General features: G+C 40.9%; 1 protein-coding gene across 4 annotated transcripts in view; it reads left to right on the top strand.

The window, feature by feature from the left end:
- The window catches only part of COL14A1 (collagen type XIV alpha 1 chain), a 136,887-nt gene that overhangs the window by 115,802 nt on the left and 2,447 nt on the right, over positions 1 to 18,638 (top strand). For 3 of the 4 annotated variants that reach the window (XM_088149005.1, XM_088149004.1, XM_007433931.4), the window contains 2 exons: positions 13,164 to 13,241; positions 13,836 to 13,991. In XM_088149005.1, the coding sequence (XP_088005131.1) occupies positions 13,164 to 13,241; positions 13,836 to 13,991 (234 nt within the window). Of the gene's footprint in view, positions 1 to 13,163; positions 13,242 to 13,835; positions 13,992 to 17,579; positions 17,634 to 18,638 lie in introns of all 4 variants that reach the window. The other variant, XM_088149006.1, reaches the window with a different exon arrangement.

The raw sequence follows: 18,638 nt of genomic DNA, 5'->3' as shown, positions 1-18,638 counted from the left end.
AGTGTATGTATAATTCAGCAGCCCAAGTCAATTAAAATGCAAATGTGGAAAGTCTGGGATTTGCATTGTTTGGTTATTTTTTCCCCTTCACTTCATGTATTAAAAGTCTCATTTGGTATCTGTGGGATTTGATGACATGGAGTTGGTTCTGATGAGGAAACCTTTCAGCACCCTCCAAGACCCCCTGAGTCAGAAGAGGCAAGATTTAGGTTTCTATGGCAAAGCAGTTCAAAGAGCTGCTTTGTTTGGTGGCACAGGGAAGAAAGGGGTTGAGGTATGGAGGGGCATGGGGCGTTGGGAACCAGAAAGGGGATGAAAGTTAAAATGGGTAGACTGAAGAAAAGCGGGATGCAGCAGGAAGAGGGTCTAAAGTGGCATTCTATGCATAATTTATATACATATATTTAAGCGTGAAGGGCCTAACACCAGGGTTAAAGACATGAATCACAAAGAGGAAAAATAGCAACTTCAACAGTGGCGGTATTTCCTAAACAACCAATGCCAACTTTGTATGTTTATGCAGAGCTTTCACAGAACATGCCAGAAAATTAAGTTTGCAACAATAAGATGAAAGAGCACGGGATTGAAGTTCTCCTGTTCAGAATTAGTCACCAAAATAATTTTCAAAGTAAAAAAGAGATTTTGGCAGAGCTGAATTGCTCATTTGGGATTGCTAACACTAGGCTAATTCAGCCTGAGAATTCTATAGCCAGCTGTGTTGACAAAGAGGATGGTCTAGTTGGCAGAACAGTTTGTTGCCTCTTTGTCCTCACAACAGCAGATTGGTAGACACAGGCTACCAGATTTGGACTGCAGAAATTTGGGCTACCACTCTGTTATCACCATGGCAGCAGAATTAGAGTTTTATTTATCTCTTTGTTGTTATGTTGTGACTGAATTTTTGGAGCCCAGGTCTCCAAAACCCCAGGTAAACAATGTTTTGGAGCAAGACAATGGGACTGTTTGAAACAGCTGGTTTTTGGGCAGTAGGCATCTTGAATTTTCACAAACCTTAAGTGGAAATATTTGGAGAAGATGAAAATTATTAGCATTTAGGAAGGGCAACACTCTTCTTAGAGGATCAGCCATATTTTTTCACAGCCACCTCTGATTATGAGGACATTGAATAGGGGCCTACTCTGGTCCAAGAGAGCCAGTTTGGTCCAGTGGTTAAGGTGCTGGACTAGGAGTAGAGAAACCTGAGTTCCAGTCCTACTTTAGACATGAAATCCAGATGGGTGACTGGGCCAGTTCCTCTCTCTCAGCCCTAGGAGGAACGCAATGGCAAACCACTTTCGAAAATGTTGTCAGTTACCAGTAGTACAATGAAGGTGTAAGAGTTGGCTACAACTGAAGCAAGACTACGTTGGTTGTTTCAAAATGTGATTGGATGTACCTGTTAATGAAACATTAAGATGAGTGAGATTCTCTGGATATTTCACCCACTTCATCACCTACCAGTGTGTTTGCCTTAATTGATAGAGGAGTCCCATCAGACTGATTGAGTGGAAATTTCAACATTCACATTAAGAATGTCTTAAGAATAGGTACCACTCCATGGCTTCCATAGATGTGGCAAATTATACTCTCAATTTATCTTTCCCTGAGCAAATGGAGTATGAGTGGGAAAGTTTGAAAGAACTCCAGGCTTTGGGTAGGTTACCAAATAGCAGGATTTAAATTAAATGAAGGAGTATTGTGGTCTGTCTCTGAATAGTGATAGATCCAGAAAGATTCCTGATTATGTTAGGAGGTGGGGAGGACATGCTGGTCATATGCAACTCAACAACTCAAGGTCCAAATTTCTAATACACAAGGAGAAGAGAACTTTCTGGTGCAAATACGTGACAAACTATATTTTGCAATTTCCTTTGAATGTTGCAGACTTGGGTTTGCTTAAGCTGTAGTTTGCCTATCATGTCAGTTCTCCAAATCCAGTTTTCAAAGAGATCTTATGGCAATGTATCTGAAAGACCAACATCTGTTACCATAAGATTTCTTTCTCTCGTGTACATATACAGGCACCAGAAGCAGCATGCAAACTACTGCCATGTTCTCCAGTAAGACACTGGTTTATGTGGGAATAAGGAAATAAGTATCAGGAAGGATTACAAACAGATCTCCTCCTCCATGATTATCTCCATCAATAATGGAGATGCAAAACTTATTTCAGGCCGGACACTATTTGGCTTTGATGAGGGCACTAAGGGCTGCTCTTAAAAAAATTAGGCAAAGAAGTGGATGAATTCAGAACAAAAAGTAAATTACATTGAATTCCTGTCTAATTACCTATGCATTTAATCATTTTCTGTCACATTAATAATTACAATTTGTTTGCAACTTTTCGAAAGGCTTTGGAGCCACCTATGTATTTGAGATTTCAGAAGGTGGGCTCTTGTTCTATTAAACCTGCAACATTTCTGTGATTGACATGGCACATCAGTCCTAGTAATACATAAATAAAGTTTGACACTAATAGCCCTGAAGGAAAAGGCCATGGAGAAGTGGCAATCTCAAACCTATTTATTTCCTGTGATTATATACATACATTGGTTAACAGTCAAGGTCCTGAATACTGTCATTCAGTCACTTCCAACTCTTTGTGACCTGATGGATGTCATTTCACTAGGACTGTTTGTCGGTGACTGCTTCTCTAAGATTCTGTAAGCTTGTGATATCAGTATATAGCCAGACCTCTCATTTTTTCTCATACTCTTTTTTGATGGCTTTCAACTTTTCCAACCATCAGGGTCTTCTCCAAAGATTTTTATCTTTTCATTCTGAGTGTTGCACTGTTAAATCCAGGCAAAAACATTCAGGATGGGTTTTATCCAAGTTCCCTTGCTAGATTTCTCAATGTGTTGGGAAAAAAACCCTTATATCAATGAGTCTTATGCCTAAAAACCTTCTGTAAGCTATGTAAGAATTTGGAATCAACTATTATTTGGAAAGGAGCGAGAGAGTAGGTCATAAATTCAAAATAGATGGGAGGTTTTCTCTTGACTAAATATGTAGGCTTTTGGGAAATCCTTTGGCCTCTAAATCAGTAAATTGGGAAGATAACAGCAAGGATTGATGAGAAGATAGCAAACAATGTAGTTAGGTAAGAGGTGAAGATCTGGCTCTTGGCTGAATTATTCTGGGAATGGTGTTTTATCCAGATGAATCCTTATCCTCATAGGAATTTGATTTAGTCATTTATCCTTTAATCTTCCAGACTGTACATTGATGCTACCTGTATCCTTAAATCAAAGAAAACCACTATAACCTTTTTTTAAAAATCAGCCCTGCAACAATGAAATTAACTAATAAAAGTTTCCTTTAAACTTTGACCATTTCATTTCTTTTTAATTAGAATTTCCCCAATTTGAAAAGCACCATCAGTCTTTGGGGTCAACAAGATAACAGACTGTATAAGATCAGTAAAGAGGAGGAGGAAGAGACCCTCAAGTTCTGTTTCTTTCTGCTCATTAAATCTATACTTTTGCTCTGTTTTGTGGCAGTTATCTTTTTGTTGAAGTTATTTCATGAAAAATCCCAATTTTTGTTTTAGGAAAGAAACCCACAGTTAAAATAAAAGTTAGAATTCTGAGCAGCAAACTGTTTGCATACCAAGGGTATGAGTTCAAAAGACACTGGAGTAACAGTGTAGTTATTTGTTGACACCTTGGACATAGAACAGAAAGAGCCCTGTATTAATTACACTGTTTAATTGCCATGTGCCAGAATTTGCCTTCCAGTTATTCTGTCAGAAAGAGTATGAATGAATATTTCACAGATTAACCATAAATACTAAAACCAAAAGAATCAACCAAGGGTGCTTTCCCACATTTTCAGTGATGTCATTCCCTTCTGTCCTTGAGACTGGAGGAAAGGAGAGAACTGGAACCTACTAACTCTCTACCATGGTCCTTTTGCTGTGCCTTTAGAGCAGTGTTTCTCAACCTTAGCAACTTTAAGATATGTGGACTTCAACTCCCAGAATTCCCCAGCTAGCATGTCTTAAAGTCCACATATCTTAAAGTTGCTAAGGTTGAGAAACACTGCTTTAGAACAAAGCCAGCAGAGTTGTTGCCCTTTTTGAAGGGTGGGGGAAAGGGGTCACAGCTATTGCCCCATCTCTCACCAGCAGCCCTGGCAGAGTAGGTCCTGCAGAGCAGTGGAAGGGGGAAAGGAGGGAGAATCTCCATGCAACACCATGGGTAGCATCACAGCTACCTGCAGGGTGTGGTAAAAAAAGTGAAGATGGGTGCAATCACAATGGGGCAATCTAAGCTCCACCTAGTTTCTGTGGGTTGTGTGCTGATTCACTGGGTTGTAAACTGCATTCGGATGGGGTGTGGGTAGCGTGGAGTGCAGAGGGGAAAGGGAGGTGTGGCATTGAGGAAGCAGGCAAGGCTACAACTAGGAGTGAGTCGAGTGACTAAGGGCAAAACCTGACTGGGAAGTGGGTGTGGGGCATACAGTTGGTTGGCTGGTGGCAGATAAGCAGGCACAAGAATAGGGGTATTGGAGGGTAGGGAAGATGAGAGAAGTGTTATGCAGGAAGGGAACTATATTCCTTGCTCCTTCTCTTCTATCCCCCCTTTATTTTGTACAATTCTAGCTGGCATAGATAATGTCCCCACCTTCTATTTTCCCCTCAAGCCTGTAGTTGAGTTGGACTGAGAGGGAGAGTGAGTGGCCCAATGTCACCCAGCTAATTTTCATACTCAAGGGACAACTAGAACTCACAGTCTCCTAGTTTCTAGTCCAGCACCTTCACCGCTACACCAAACTGATGTAGTGATTGTGTAGAATATCTTCCATGAGGTCACTGTTCCTACCAGACCCATCTCAAAGAGAACCCAATTCTCAAAGAGAAATGGCCATAGACGCAAAGAGCCCTATGGCCAGATGCAAGATGGTGGTCAAGGAGAGAACCACTGTTGCCCTCCTGCAGGTTTCTCCCCTAGGCAGATTGGGATGTTTGCATAGAGGATGGCTTGTACTGTTTGCTAGTTTCTTGCTATATCAGCTTCTGCCAAGATGACCCTGATATAAAAGTCTTTTAGGGTGAGGAACATGTCTGCAAGGACTGGCAAGTAGTCCATCTCAGATCCAGGGCTATGTGGATGAGCCCTATGCCTGTTTAAAGGCCAGTAGTTTCAGGTTCAAGTTAGATGATCTCAAAAAGCTGTACAGCCCAATTGGGTGACCTTAAAAAGCTCAGCAGGACTGGACATGGTCAGTATTTGGATAGAAAATCACCAGGACATCTCAGGATTGTAGACTAGATTGGAAAGTAAAAATAAATTCCTCCTCATTTGAGTATGATTTTGAAGTTAGCATGACATTGACTGAAACAGGCTGGAGAAAGGACTCCACCATCAATCTGCCTTGAGACCCCTTGGCTGTCTCACTTCTAGTGGCCCATCCATGGGGTGGTCTGTGGCTAGAGGAAGGAGGAAAAAGGAGCAGCACTATGATGGGAAAGGTGAAAGTGGGAGAGACAGTGTACAAGAAGAGACAGCACAATTGGACAACAGATTGGGAATGTGAAGGAAGGAAAAGAGGAAGCTGTATGCCTGGTCCCCCAGGTTGTCAACAGGCCATGAAAGAAAGAAAGAAATTGGAAGAAAAGATAATTCAAGACTGATAGGTCAGTTGATTCTGATATGTGAGACATCCAGATTAATAATCAGAGAAGCCAGCAGGGCTAGATGGGAAAAAAGAGTCAATTTGGATCTTATGCGTCTCATGTCTAGATCCTGATGCAAAGATGAAGTCCTAGAACACAACAATTATAATTAAATTATTATTAAATGAAATGTTGAATATTAAATTAAATAATTAAATAATAATTAAAAATATTCCACAACAATTGGGCTTACAGAGAGTGAAGCATGAGATGAAATGGGTAATGATGGGCAAGACTTTTGACTCAGGTCATATATGGTATCAACCCTGATGGGACCCCTGAGGATTCCTTATTGTTTTGTCCTATTCTTTACCAAATTCTTCTCCACTGGGAAATGAGAGGCTCCCAGCCATCTTAGGCCACAAGGTTAATGGGGAATAAGATATGATTGGAGCCTTGGATTAAGGCAGGCTATGTGTCCAGTGTGAGATTGGTTCTGAACATTTATAGCATATGTTGTTTTCCTCTGCTACAGTCTTCTCCTTCTCCTTCTCCTTCTCCTTCTCCTTCTCCTTCTCCTTCTCCTTCTCCTTCTCCTTCTCCTTCTCCTTCTCCTTCTCCTTCTTGCAATGCATTGGACCGCTGTGTTAACTTGGCCCAGAGTTGGTGATGAATTGAGCTATCAATAAATAAAGAAGGAAATAAATAAGTAATCAAATAAGTGAATGAATAAAGATAGCCACCCCCTGTTTGACTTGGGCATTTGTACTACCAGTATATGGATTTCAGTGGTTAACCAGGAGAGCAGCTGACATAGCCACGTTGTGTGAATATTGCTAGGATCACTCACAGTATTTTAAACAGCACTAAGCCAAAGGGAGAGGGCTAGGATAATTATTTCTTTTCCACATGCATGAAATACTCTCCTTTTTCATATTTTGGAAGGACGTTAATTTAGTTCAGCTGCTCCCATCTCATATGCTTCAGGATTTTCAGTGTGTATTTTGAATCTTAAATTGCAATGGAAAACCATGACTGCAGGTTTCCTTTAAGCCTGAATATAATTATGTCTTTCCAAGAAAAAAAAAAAAAAGGCCTGGGAAACCAGCCTAGGATTTTGGCCTGGTGGCTGGTTTTCTCCTAATTGCTTTATTAATCTTGTGCCAAGCCAGCTGACCACGTCTTGCCTCTGAAACAATGCTAAGCATTCAGGGTCAGCCTTAGCTTCTGGCCAGACTGTAAAACTCTGGAGGTTACAACCTACAAGCCAGTTAGATTGGATTTTAAGCCAACAATCCATGGAAACATTATGATTTCAGTTTAAGTACATTTTGGCTAACCCTTGAATTGGAATTCAGCCCTGCTGTCATTACAGACTTGATTCTACCAGTGCCTACCCTGGACTCCGCTTTCTTTCTCAACTTGTTTATCTTTCTTGGGCTGTCCACGTGTACATGACAAACTGTGGAGGAAAAGGCTAAGTCGTAACTTCCCATTTATCAGAGGCAAACTTTTAATTTCAAGCGTCTGTCCCTGGATGCTTAAAATCCCTTGTGGTGAGAAATTTGGGGAGTGGGATTGTCCACAGTGATGCTAAACACTGAAGAGAGGTTCAGGAGCTTGCTTTCCAGAGGGCTTCCAAGGGCAGTTACCATATTCGTGTCTCTTTTCCTCCAACTCTCTTCCTCCCATTGCCTCCCCTGCAAGGCAGAAGTTTTCTTCCTTATTTTCTTCTCTTATCTGGGGAAGAAAGCGGTTTTCTATTGATGGAGGTGGGGAGAGTGCTGGAGAGAATGAAGTGAGAACAGGGGACCAGGGGAAGCACAGCATGTGGACTCCTAGAGCAGTGTTTCTCAACCTTGGCCACTTTAAGATGTGTGGACTTCAACTCCCAGAATTCCCCAGCCAGCCATGAATTCTGGGAGTTGAAGTCCACACATCTTAAAGTGGCCAAGGTTGAGAAACACTGCCCTAGAGTAACATCTTGTCCAAAGCTCCTTCCAATTCATGGGTATCTGCCCTCCAGTCAAGTCAATTAATATAACTTGATCCCCATAAAAAAAATTAACAATCCAAGCAGAGGGAGGCCATTTTTCAAAAGCGCTTTTTAACAATTCCTTACTGGAAAAAAACAGGCCAGCTGTAGCAAGCTCTTAGAAAGCAATTAGCAATTACTGGCAGAAAACAAGCCCAGCTAGATGGCCTGTTTTTTGCTGGCAAGTAAGCAAGGACCAATGTTTTTGTGTGTGTCCTAAACATATGTGGTGATGTTACTATGTAAGACCCACCCCATAGTGGCATCACACTATAATTCAGGAAATTAAGGAGGCCAAAATGTGTCTGGCTTTGCTGCAGCCACCCTTGCTTCAACTGGTAGCACCGCATGGAAGCCCATTCCAAAAAAAATGCAATGTCTGGTTTTTAGAAGCCAGGTTTTGCAAGGCAAGGGAGGCTGTTTGATGGTCGCATTCTACGTGCAAGTGTATTTCAGAATTCCAGAGATGATGGATGAAGTTTCTTCATAATTCAGCCTCTATAAAAGTAACATCAATACAGCTAACCGAGCCATGAGAAAGTCAGGCAGCCGTTGCAATTAGCAAAGTGTGCACTTTGAGAACTCGGAAAGAGCAGCAGTGATTCTCTGAACGGGTGCTTTTTATAAGCCCCTGATCCTGAAATGCCAGCTTGGATTCTGAGCATTCGCATCGGGTGTGAAATGAAATGAAATGAAGTGAAGTGAAGTGAAGTGACTGGCCCAGAAAACCTGGAAAAACGAAAGAACGATGGAAGGGGAGCCATCAATCAGCTCAGGATTATCAAGCTTTGAAGTAAAGCATGGCTCTTATGACTGCCAACTTCACATGTGGAAAATCCAGCACCCCTGCTCTCCTGAATACTGCTTGATAGCTCGATGTAGTTATGTGAATTTATTTTTACTGTATATCCACCCTTCCTTTCTGCCAACAAGACCTTTGAGGTAGTCAGACTTCAGTTCAGACAGGGCTTTCTGGCAGAGCAGGGAGGTTGCGAGAGGCTAGACGTTTTTCTCCTTTCGCAGCGTCTCTCTTCTCTCAAATTATCTTGCTCCTGGCAGCCGGGCCAGCAACAATTGTCTGAAGATGCAGTGCTCTGCAGAAGATGAATATTTGGATCTGAGCATCCATAATACGCATATGGCTGAAGTGCTGACCTTGGAACTGCAAACAAAGTTGAGGGGTAAACTACAGATGGCTAACCACCTCTGATAAAGAACATGCAAGCAATTAAAAACAAAGCAATTTAGCTTTTTAAATGTACTGTTTTTAAAAATCTGGCTGAAAAGAATGGCCTTTGGCTTCAAGGGGAAAGGGAAGGAGCTAGTTGTAACTCCTGGGGGAATTCATGTCATACTTTGGTGGTGAAACAGAAGGCCTTTTCCTGGATACCTAGCAGATGGGCCTCTGAAGACACTGGCATTTTTAGAGAGATTTTCCTCCTCATCTTAATGCCCAGGCAGGTTCAGCCACTCAAATAATCAGGCTTTAAGTGGTTTAGAGCAGTGTTTCTCAAACATGGCAACCTTAAGATGTCTGGACTTCAACCGCCAGAATTCCCCAGCCATCGTAGGTGGCTGGGGAATTCTGGGAGTTGAAGTCTACACCTCTTAAAATTGCCAAGTTTGAGAAACACTGGTTTAAAGCTTTAAAGAGTAAAACCAGAGCTTTGAAAGCAAAGTAATGGGCAAAGTAATGGGTAAAATATGTTCCTAGGATGGCACGTCAGTTATCAGCCTAGCAATTGCATTTGGCACCAGCCCAACACACCACAAACTGCAGGCTTAATGTAACTTATGGCAGAAGCCTGCAAAATCAGAGGCCCTGCTTAACAGGTGGTTTGCCTAAAGTGAGGGTTCCTCAAAGTAACATTGTGAAAAGCAAGCATGGCTGTAGACGTCCGTATGTAGACATCCTTTTCTTCCACAAGTCCCTCCACGAGACCCTCAGATCAAATCATCCCATTGCATTTCTAGTGGTTTAGGGTTCTCCTTTCACAGAGGACCGATCTTGGTTGGAAAGGGTTCTCTTTCATGGGGCACCCTCATCCTTTAGTGTGCAGAAGCTACAAAGCCCAGTGTTCCCAGCCAAATGGCCACATTACCTGGGAATTCTGTAGTCTTTGCCCATCCACATAAGACTTGAGAACAATGCTTTGTTTAAAGGGCTGCCCAATCCAAATGCTGCTTAAAAACATAAAAAAGACTCTTGGAAGCTTATTTTCAACAGCAGCAGCATCTCAACCATGTTCTAAGCATGAGGACTGTGGCTTGTGGAGTTCTTCAGACTCGAAGGGGAAGGCAGTGTTGGCCGCTCCTTAAACCAGAACTATTTTCCCAGGACTGCTCTGCAGCTGCAAAGGCAACATCTGTGTGATCCCTGGGAAATACACAGCTGCTTTAAGGAATTACTGCTCTTGTAGCACCTTTTGGGCTTAAAATCCAACACCCTGCAAACCCCTATTAAGCAGTTACACAGGTCACTCACCAGACCACAGCCCCTCTATGGTGAGACTGCAGTTCTGTGTAAATTACAGATCATATTTCTAAATGTGTTCAGCTACATTAAGATGTGCAAATGTAATGTGCAACTGACAACCTTAATTAGTTTCAGTGCCTCCTGTGTACTGGGAGCAGAAGAGCAGTCAGCCAGATTCAAAATCCTATCTTAAAGTGGAGAAATGCATGTTCTGGATCAAGGACAATTGGGCATGTTCCTGGGGAGAAAAGTATTTGGTTTTTAGCAAAGGTTGCCCTAACTGCCAGCACTGTTAGCAGGGAAAAAATAGGTTTCCATTGGGTTCCTGTGTCAGTTCCTGCCCATGAAGGGTGTGGAAGCCTACTTGGGTGTTTGTACATCTAACCTTCCCCATTGATCAGAACCACTTAATTGGAGATGCCTCAAATTGTTTTCTTGCACACAGAATTATAATGCACAAAGTTAAGGCACAATTAGGCCAGAGAGAGATTGAACAATCCACTGAAGTTTAAGACAACTTATTTAAGAGATTATTAGTCATGAGCAGTTTTTCTTGTTGATACTCTCATATGTCCATGGAGGAGATGGATTGTCAAAGGAGATCAAAGCTTTCGTGGTCCATCTGCAGCCTCAAACATCATGCCTAGGGTTGCATCAGCTTAGTTCTTTCTTGGAACTTGTCTAGCTGCTCTTTGTATGTATCACAGGCCTTTTGTAATCTTTAGTAGATTTATTGGTTTACAGAGAACTTCAAAAATGGTCCCAAACATCACATTGCTTCATCTGTGTGGAGGCCAGATATGTGTATAAAATACCCTCTGCTACTTAAGTGCTGCAGTCTTTTAGCACTGTGTGTGTGTGTGTGTGTTGGGGGGGGCGCTGAAGAGATGCTTCCACTCCCCTCCTCTTCCCTTAATACAGATCTTCATGTTTCACAAAGGCCCAGGCTGTGCCCCAATAAACTGTTCAGAGGTGAAGTCTGTTCAGCCAAGTTGCTGTTTTGATCCTTCATGATCAATATGTGTTTCCACTGTTGGAGAAAAATCTACAAGTGGGAACTCCTAAATGTCCATTTGTGACTTACAAGTTTTCTCTCCCTTCTCAAGATGAGGTTCGTTTTGTCTAGTCAGGCAAGACACCAGAGTACTTTGGTCTCTAAACACTTGATGATGGGTTTGCAAAGCCAGGTCAAGCACACATGGACATGTTGCGCAACACTCCATGGGCAAGACCCCCGCTATGCAGGAAACAGGGTGTATTTATAATCAAGCAACAAGGAAGTACAAGATTTATAAATGTGGTTGGTTACAAATTATTAAAAGGCAAAAGTTTAAAATAGACTGGAGTTGCTACATGGGACCCACCAAATGTACCTGCTAAATGTTAAACCACAACTTTAACTAACTCTAGCTGCTCTGACCAACTTCCTCTTGATACTAACCACAAATGCAATACAGAAACTATTTGTATGTGCCTACTTGCTTCCACTGCTTGCTAAATATTGATTTAAAACTTTGATTAATATTCAAGTGGCTGAAATTCTTCCATGCCACCACTGCCCCCAGAAGATCTGCTTTCTGCTTGGAGGAGTTGCTTGGAGCTTCTCTGGAAGCTCTTGAAGTGAGCCTCATGTTTTCCATGGTGCTATGCACTTGGCATCCTGGGCTTAGAATGGAAAACCATATAATGGTTGAAGATACTTCTATGGATAGAACTTTTTTTTAAAAAAAAGCTATTTTCAGCCCAGGAAGAACAAAAGCACCACACTGAAATTCACCTGTGATGAGAGAAGACTGCTACATGTGCCTGTGGAAGCCTACTAATTGGTAGGGGTGTCTGCAGACCGTGGTCAAAAAAGTCAAGATGGTGTCTGTGACGGTACAATCAAAGCTTCATAACACATGCACAAAGCAGGCAGAATTTCAATCACACCCTCGCAAATGCCATTTCCACTTGGTTCACCATACCCTGCTGATATCCCTGCTAATTGGGTCAAAATATTCTGAACCTTTCCTATGTACTTTTACCAATTAATTTTCTACTTAGCAACAATGACGTTTTACCAATTTAAGGATATTCTTTTCGTTGCAGAAGAGGAAAATAAAATCCATGAATATGCTGTTGGGGGAAACCTGGGTGCTTGCCTATGTTTAAAAGAAGCCATTATTCCGCAGAGATGTCACCTTCATTTTGCATTTTGTTCATTTCAGATTTGCCTGCAATTTATTCATATTTAAATATGAAACATTGCACAAAGGCATATAGATACTCATGTATCTAAATAAAACACACACACACATCACTTATGCATTCCTAGTCCTATTTCTTTTTTCTGAGGTAGAATGTTTTCAAATGATGTGTTAGAAATGGCTGTTTCTCAACCTTGGCAACTTTAAGACATGTAGACTTCAATTCCTAGAATTCCCCAGCCAGCATGCTGGCTGAGGAATTCTGGGAGTTGAAGTCCCCACTTCTTAAAGTTGCCCAGGTTGAGAAACACTGCACTAGAACATCTTGACAGATGACCTTCCAGCTTTGGTTGGAAGTCATCCAGAGAACTCACCACTTTGTGGAGCAGCCGATTCTACTGGCTCATTTTTCCAGATGTGTAGCCTGACTCTCCTTCCTTGTCATTGTAACCCAGCGGTTCTGTTCCTGCCCTCTGAGTCAATTCTCTCTTTTGTGTGATAACCCTTCAGATACTGGAAAACTCTTATCTTCCCCAGACACCTCTTCTGTAGGCTAACCCTACCCGGTTCCTTTAACTGTTTCTCCTATACTCCCTGCATATTGACCAAGGCCAAAAGAGTCAGTGGTGCCTCAAGTTAGCAATGCTATACCATCCAAGAGATACTATAGCAAGTAGAAATCCACCGTAGCAAGTTTCCGTGATGCTTAAGAGCCACACAGGTTTCCGAATCAATTTCCTTGGCTCCCTTCCTTCCTTTTAATTAGCAAAAGATGCACAGGGAGAAACATGTATCAATCTTTTTCTTCCAACTGTTCTGATTTCTGTCTTTTACTTTAAACAGGCTCACCGGGAGAAAAGGGAGAACGAGGTAACCCAGGTGTTGGAACACAAGGCCCCCGAGGCCCTCCAGGACCAGCAGGTAAATATACTGTAGAATTCCAATTTTTTAGGTAAGGAGGATCACTTGCTTCTATCATTCATTTTTATAGGGAGGGCATTTCCTGATAAGTATGCTAAGTCTCTTCTTCCAAAAGTATTTACTAATTTAGATATTCCTGTGTATCTGGCCTTCAAGCACAAGCAGTTGTCCCTGCATTTTTTAATTTCCTGAATAGGTTGCAATTGCTCTAGGTGCAATTTGGCACAGTATTCCATCCACCTTTATTTCTTCATATAATCTTCATGAATATATATGCCAAAAATGGGTTAAGGAAGCTTTTATGCAGTGGGATAATTAGTTTGCCCATGCACTGATATACACAATTAACGTGATCTGAAAAGGCTGGCAAAGTGCAGGTGCCTGATCTGAAATCAATTCATAATTATTCGTTCTTCCCCGATTGCCAATCGATCAATCAATCAATCAAATTCTTCCCAAACTCAATGGCTCTAGGAAACTTATAAAAATACAGTGAACATTAAAATTCAGTCAAACCCTAAATATTAACGATGGATTAACTTTCTGCAATATGGCAGAGGTGAGATTCTTACTGCTGTTTCCTGTTCCCCGCAGGACCTCCAGGTGAGAGTCGAACTGGCACTCCAGGTCCTCCTGGGTCACCAGGTCCCAGAGGAACAGCAGGTCGCACAGGTCCTCCTGGGGCACAGGGAACACCTGGACAGCCAGGGTACTGCGATCCTTCTTCTTGTGGTGGTTACGGAACAGGTGGTAAGTATTCTTTTCCAGATTGGAATTTATTTTTGCCCATATTTTTCCCTATCGTGCCTTGAAAGCTAAGCACTGTACCAAAAGATTTTGGTGTTCAGTTTTTGGTGCAGAAGGAGAATTGATGTGCATGAAAGAAAACAATGCCTCTCTTTTACCATTCAGTGTGTTCTTCATGCATTTTTGCAGCCATTGTTCCAATCATTGCTATTCTGGAATTACTATTTTAATTTTTTATTAAAAAAGACCTCTTTGTCACATGATTCCAATCAAGTAGGAATTTCATAATGAATTGATTCTAACCATGTTGGTTACTTGGTCACAACTATGAGGACAAAATTGCATTGACCCCTCTCTCTGATATCTCCATAATATACATCTAGAGTGACATCAGGATGAATCTTGAAGCAGATTCAAGTATACTTCCTCGGGTAGATTAACTTTCTAAGCCAAATAAAGGTTACCCAGGCAGGAATGGTGGTTGTATTAACTGTTTTTTAGACAATGCAACTAGTATATCAGCAATAGTTGGAAAAAACTGTCATTACTGGAGATTAAGTCAAGTCAAAGAGTGTGTGTCAGGCTGCACACTTATCCTTTGGGGGAAGGAGACCTATCTACAATATCTATTCACAACTATCTATTCATAACTCTCAGGTTGACATGGGAATCAAAAATGAACTTTTTTTATGTTACACAGATGGAGTTTTAACTTATTGACAGGGATCAGCTCTCTTCCTGATTCTCAAACTCCATGATTCTGGCAGTATCACTGCTGTGATTGAGAAAAAAGTTACTTGTTGGTTATCTTCCCACTGCCATCATAAATATGATGTCATAATTGACCCCTAAGAGCCAAGATTCATTCTTAGGGAAAGCAGTCTGAATGTTATATATTTTATCATCCATAAATATTAAATACTTGAAAGTTGCAGTCCAAAGGGACAGGTACACATACTAACTAACAGAGCTACAACTACAAAACCCCACTTATGGACTCTGAATAATTTTGATGGAGGTGAAGTTTGGGTAGTTCAAAACTGCTCATTGCAGCATTTAGTTGGGTCTGTTTGCCCGGAGTTCATAGGTTGCATAGAAGCATCACGAATACCATATGACATGCTTCATTAATGCATCCAAAGAGAAAGGAGGCGATACAACCTTCTACTAAGGAACAAAAAAACTACATAAAATTGAAAAATATTTTGTCTGTTGCACTTATTATGACATTGCTATGTTATCCAACTAATCTGTTCCATCCCATTTGAATGCCTTATTCGTGTAATTCCCTTCCCTTATTCTTGAGCCAATATTTTACACTTCGAGGAGGAAAAAATAGTTACCCAACTTCCTTATTCATGAGCTTTCAAACAGCATGGAGGAATGAACTTTACTAACTAAGCCTCTTGTAATAATCTGAAGCAAAAATGCATAGTCATAATGAATGAATGGTACATACACCTTCCAAGAACAGCCTGACTAAAATATTCTTACTGCATGATTATATCTTAATTTTTTCCCACTAAAGCAGTGGTTTTCAAACTACTAAGCCCCCTCAAAAATATTAAGAGGTTCCTCTAAATGACAGCTATGGCTTTGGTGTTGTTCTGCCATAAACTTCAATTTAGCATTTTCCTCAATGGCAAACAAAATGCATTGAAAAGTGGTTGGTCTGCCCCATCAATCTTCCCTTCTAATCTGCTGCCAGACAAGAATGTTGTACACTCAGGGTTTCTGCCACACGGAGAATTCTGTGATAACCAAAAAAAGGAAACGGGGTTGCAAATGCGGTTCTTGAAAAACACTGTTTTAGAATAGAGAGGCCACAAGAGGAATTGAGAGAATTTTGGCATCAATATCTATATTGCATGGGATCCTTAAATGGATTGGCTTGGTGCAGCATGAAACAACCCGCTGGGCCTTGCAAGTAAGAAGCAGCTTTATAACTAAGGTTTGGTTACTTCCAACATACAGTTGCATGTGTAAGTTTAGGCGTCTCTGGTCAAACTGTAAGTTTCAATGAATCCTTAAGGGAATAGAAGCTGGCACAACTTCTAGGTGGTATTGAGTTAACTTTGACATCTTTCTGCAAATTTGAATGCATGCAAGCTATTTATGTGCAGTTGTTTGCAGATTCAGAGTGGGGGGAAAAAAGTGAATATGTCAGGTGAAGAAATTTAGACAACCTTCCAGATGAATCCGTGCTTTTTTTTTAAAGGTACAGTTGTTAATAAGGCCCCAGAAGTTGATTGGCTTGGTAGGCCTACAAGTAGGTAGAAGACAATTTCATGGGTGAAGAAACACTCAGGTTGTGATTGTGTTCTGCCTATTTTCAACATCTATGGACATAGCATTTGAAAATGAAAATAATTCACTCTTACAAAGCAGGGGAGGATCGTAGACAGAGATATAAAATCTGTAAAGTTTCCAGCTAGCCATTTCAACTGTGAGAAACATTAAGAAATGGAAGTTTTGTGGAGCTATTGAAGTCAAGGCAGGATCTGGAAGACCAAGTAAAATTCCTCCTAGAACTGCAACACAGATTCCACGGACCACTACAAACAACCTGCTGAAAAGCTTAGCTGAGAGGGGTTGTCCACAGGTTGCTTACCTGGTCTGTACTGAAGAGCAGTCCAAAATAAACCTTTTCTTTAACTTCGTCACAAAAGTCAATGTCTAAAGTATGTAAAAAGAATGTTGATGAGCATGAAATATTTTGGAACAAAGTGGTTTGGACTGATGAAATAAAAATTGAACTGTCCAGGCACAATTATGTAAGATACATTGGGGGGGGGGAAGGGTGAAATATTTGAAGAACATCTTGCCAGATGCTAAGCAAGTTGACTCTATTAAGGCTTTGAGGTTATGTGGCAGCCAGTGGTGAAGGAAGTATTGTGTTGCTGGAAGGAAACATGGATTCAACCAAATATCTACCTACCCTGGAAGCTCATGTCCTACAGTCAGTGAAGAAACTGAAGCTGAAAAGAGGTTGGATATTTCAGCAAGATCACAATCTGAAACATACTCCGAATCAACCATGAAGCACTTCCTGGAAAGAAAGTGGACTTCCAACTTGAGTATTATTGACAATCTGTGGGGAGATCTTAAACTCTTAAGGTGACTTAAGGGTATTTTTGAACTAGAAAAATTCTGCAGGAATGGGGGAAAAAATCCAAAAGCAAGAATAGAAGGACTTTTAGCCAGCAACAGGAAGCATTTGGCCCCTGTTATTTCCGCCAAACGTGACTGAGTGTTCAAAGTTCTGCACCCGCCGCTTTTTTTGTTTCAAACCTGTAAACTACACATAACAAGTAATCACGCATTCAGGTTTCCAGAAAGATGTCCTTAACCTTATATCAAGTAGAGGTCTGTCAGCTTTCATTCACTTACCAATTCACTGAAACACAGAATTTGGCCTGGGTGCCTAAACTTTGCACGCAGGTTTAAAATGCAAGATTAATATGTATACTTAAACATGGCCTCTGAAATGTCTTTTACTGACCTGTATGTTTTTCTTTTGTTGTCCATTTACTCCTATCCCTTTCCCCCTCTTTCCCCACCCCTTATCATTGTTCATTTTCAATCTTAAAGGCTCATTCCCTTACAATGGCTACCAATATGGAAGGTGAAAGAAACTGATTTCGGGTAGAGTTTGTTTTTTCTTTCATTTGGACGAAGATCAGACATGATTATTGAACTGCCTCAAGCTTTTTCAATCAGCAGCCCTGACTGTTTATGAAAACAGATGTTGCCTTAGTTTTCTTGTACTTCCTGTCACAATTAAAACACGTGACACACCTTCTCCGCTGAGAACATTGTAGGGATAAGCATCTTGAATAGGTTAAGTCTAGAATAGGATTGTATAAAACTTGATAAATAGAACTTGATAAATTCTTTGCTTATCTGAGGTTGAATAAAAAAGGTGGAACCCACAAAACAATGTTAGTGTGAAGTATACGTGTGCCTGGCACCCAGCCATGTCTTATTCCAGGACGTGGTATTTTGTTCTTTCTCTGAATTTCTTACATAAATGCTTTTTAAAATCAAATGGATACATTCATCAGTGAAACTTAAAAACAATCAATTGTCTTTGGATTAAGACTTATAACTGAAATACAGTATAGACTTTATCTGGGGCTGGATCAAACCTTGATTTTTTAAAAAATTAAAGGCTTTTACAAGCATTGCATGATAAACAATTCACACTGACTACAATATTCCCACTTATTGGAAAGTTACTTACAGTGGGGCAAAAAAGTATTTAGTCAGCCACCAATTGTGCAAGTTCTCCCACTTAAAAAGATGAGAGAGGCCTGTAATTTTCATCACAGGTATACCTCAACTATGAGAGACAAAATGGGGGAAAAAATCCAGAAAATCACATTGTCTGATTTTTAAAGAATTTATTTGCAAATTATGGTGGAAAATAAGTATTTGGTCAATATCAAAAGTTCATCTCAATACTTTGTTAGATATCCTTTGTTGGCAATTACAGAGGTCAAACGTTTTCTGTAAGTCTTCACAAGGTTTTCACACACTGTTGCTGGTATTTTGGCCCATTCCTCCATGCAGATCTCCTCTAGAGCAGTGATGTTTTGGGGCTGTCACTGGGCAACACGGACTTTCAACTCCCTCCAAAGGTTTTCCATG

This window comes from Python bivittatus, unplaced genomic scaffold (genome assembly GCF_059951505.1).
Source record: "Python bivittatus isolate LINGU-HERP-01145 unplaced genomic scaffold, Pbiv_v1 ctg000590_np1212, whole genome shotgun sequence".
Taxonomy (NCBI): Eukaryota; Metazoa; Chordata; class Lepidosauria; order Squamata; family Pythonidae; genus Python; species Python bivittatus.
Note: the sequence above shows the minus strand (reverse complement) of the source record. Positions and strands in the feature narration are given on the sequence as shown.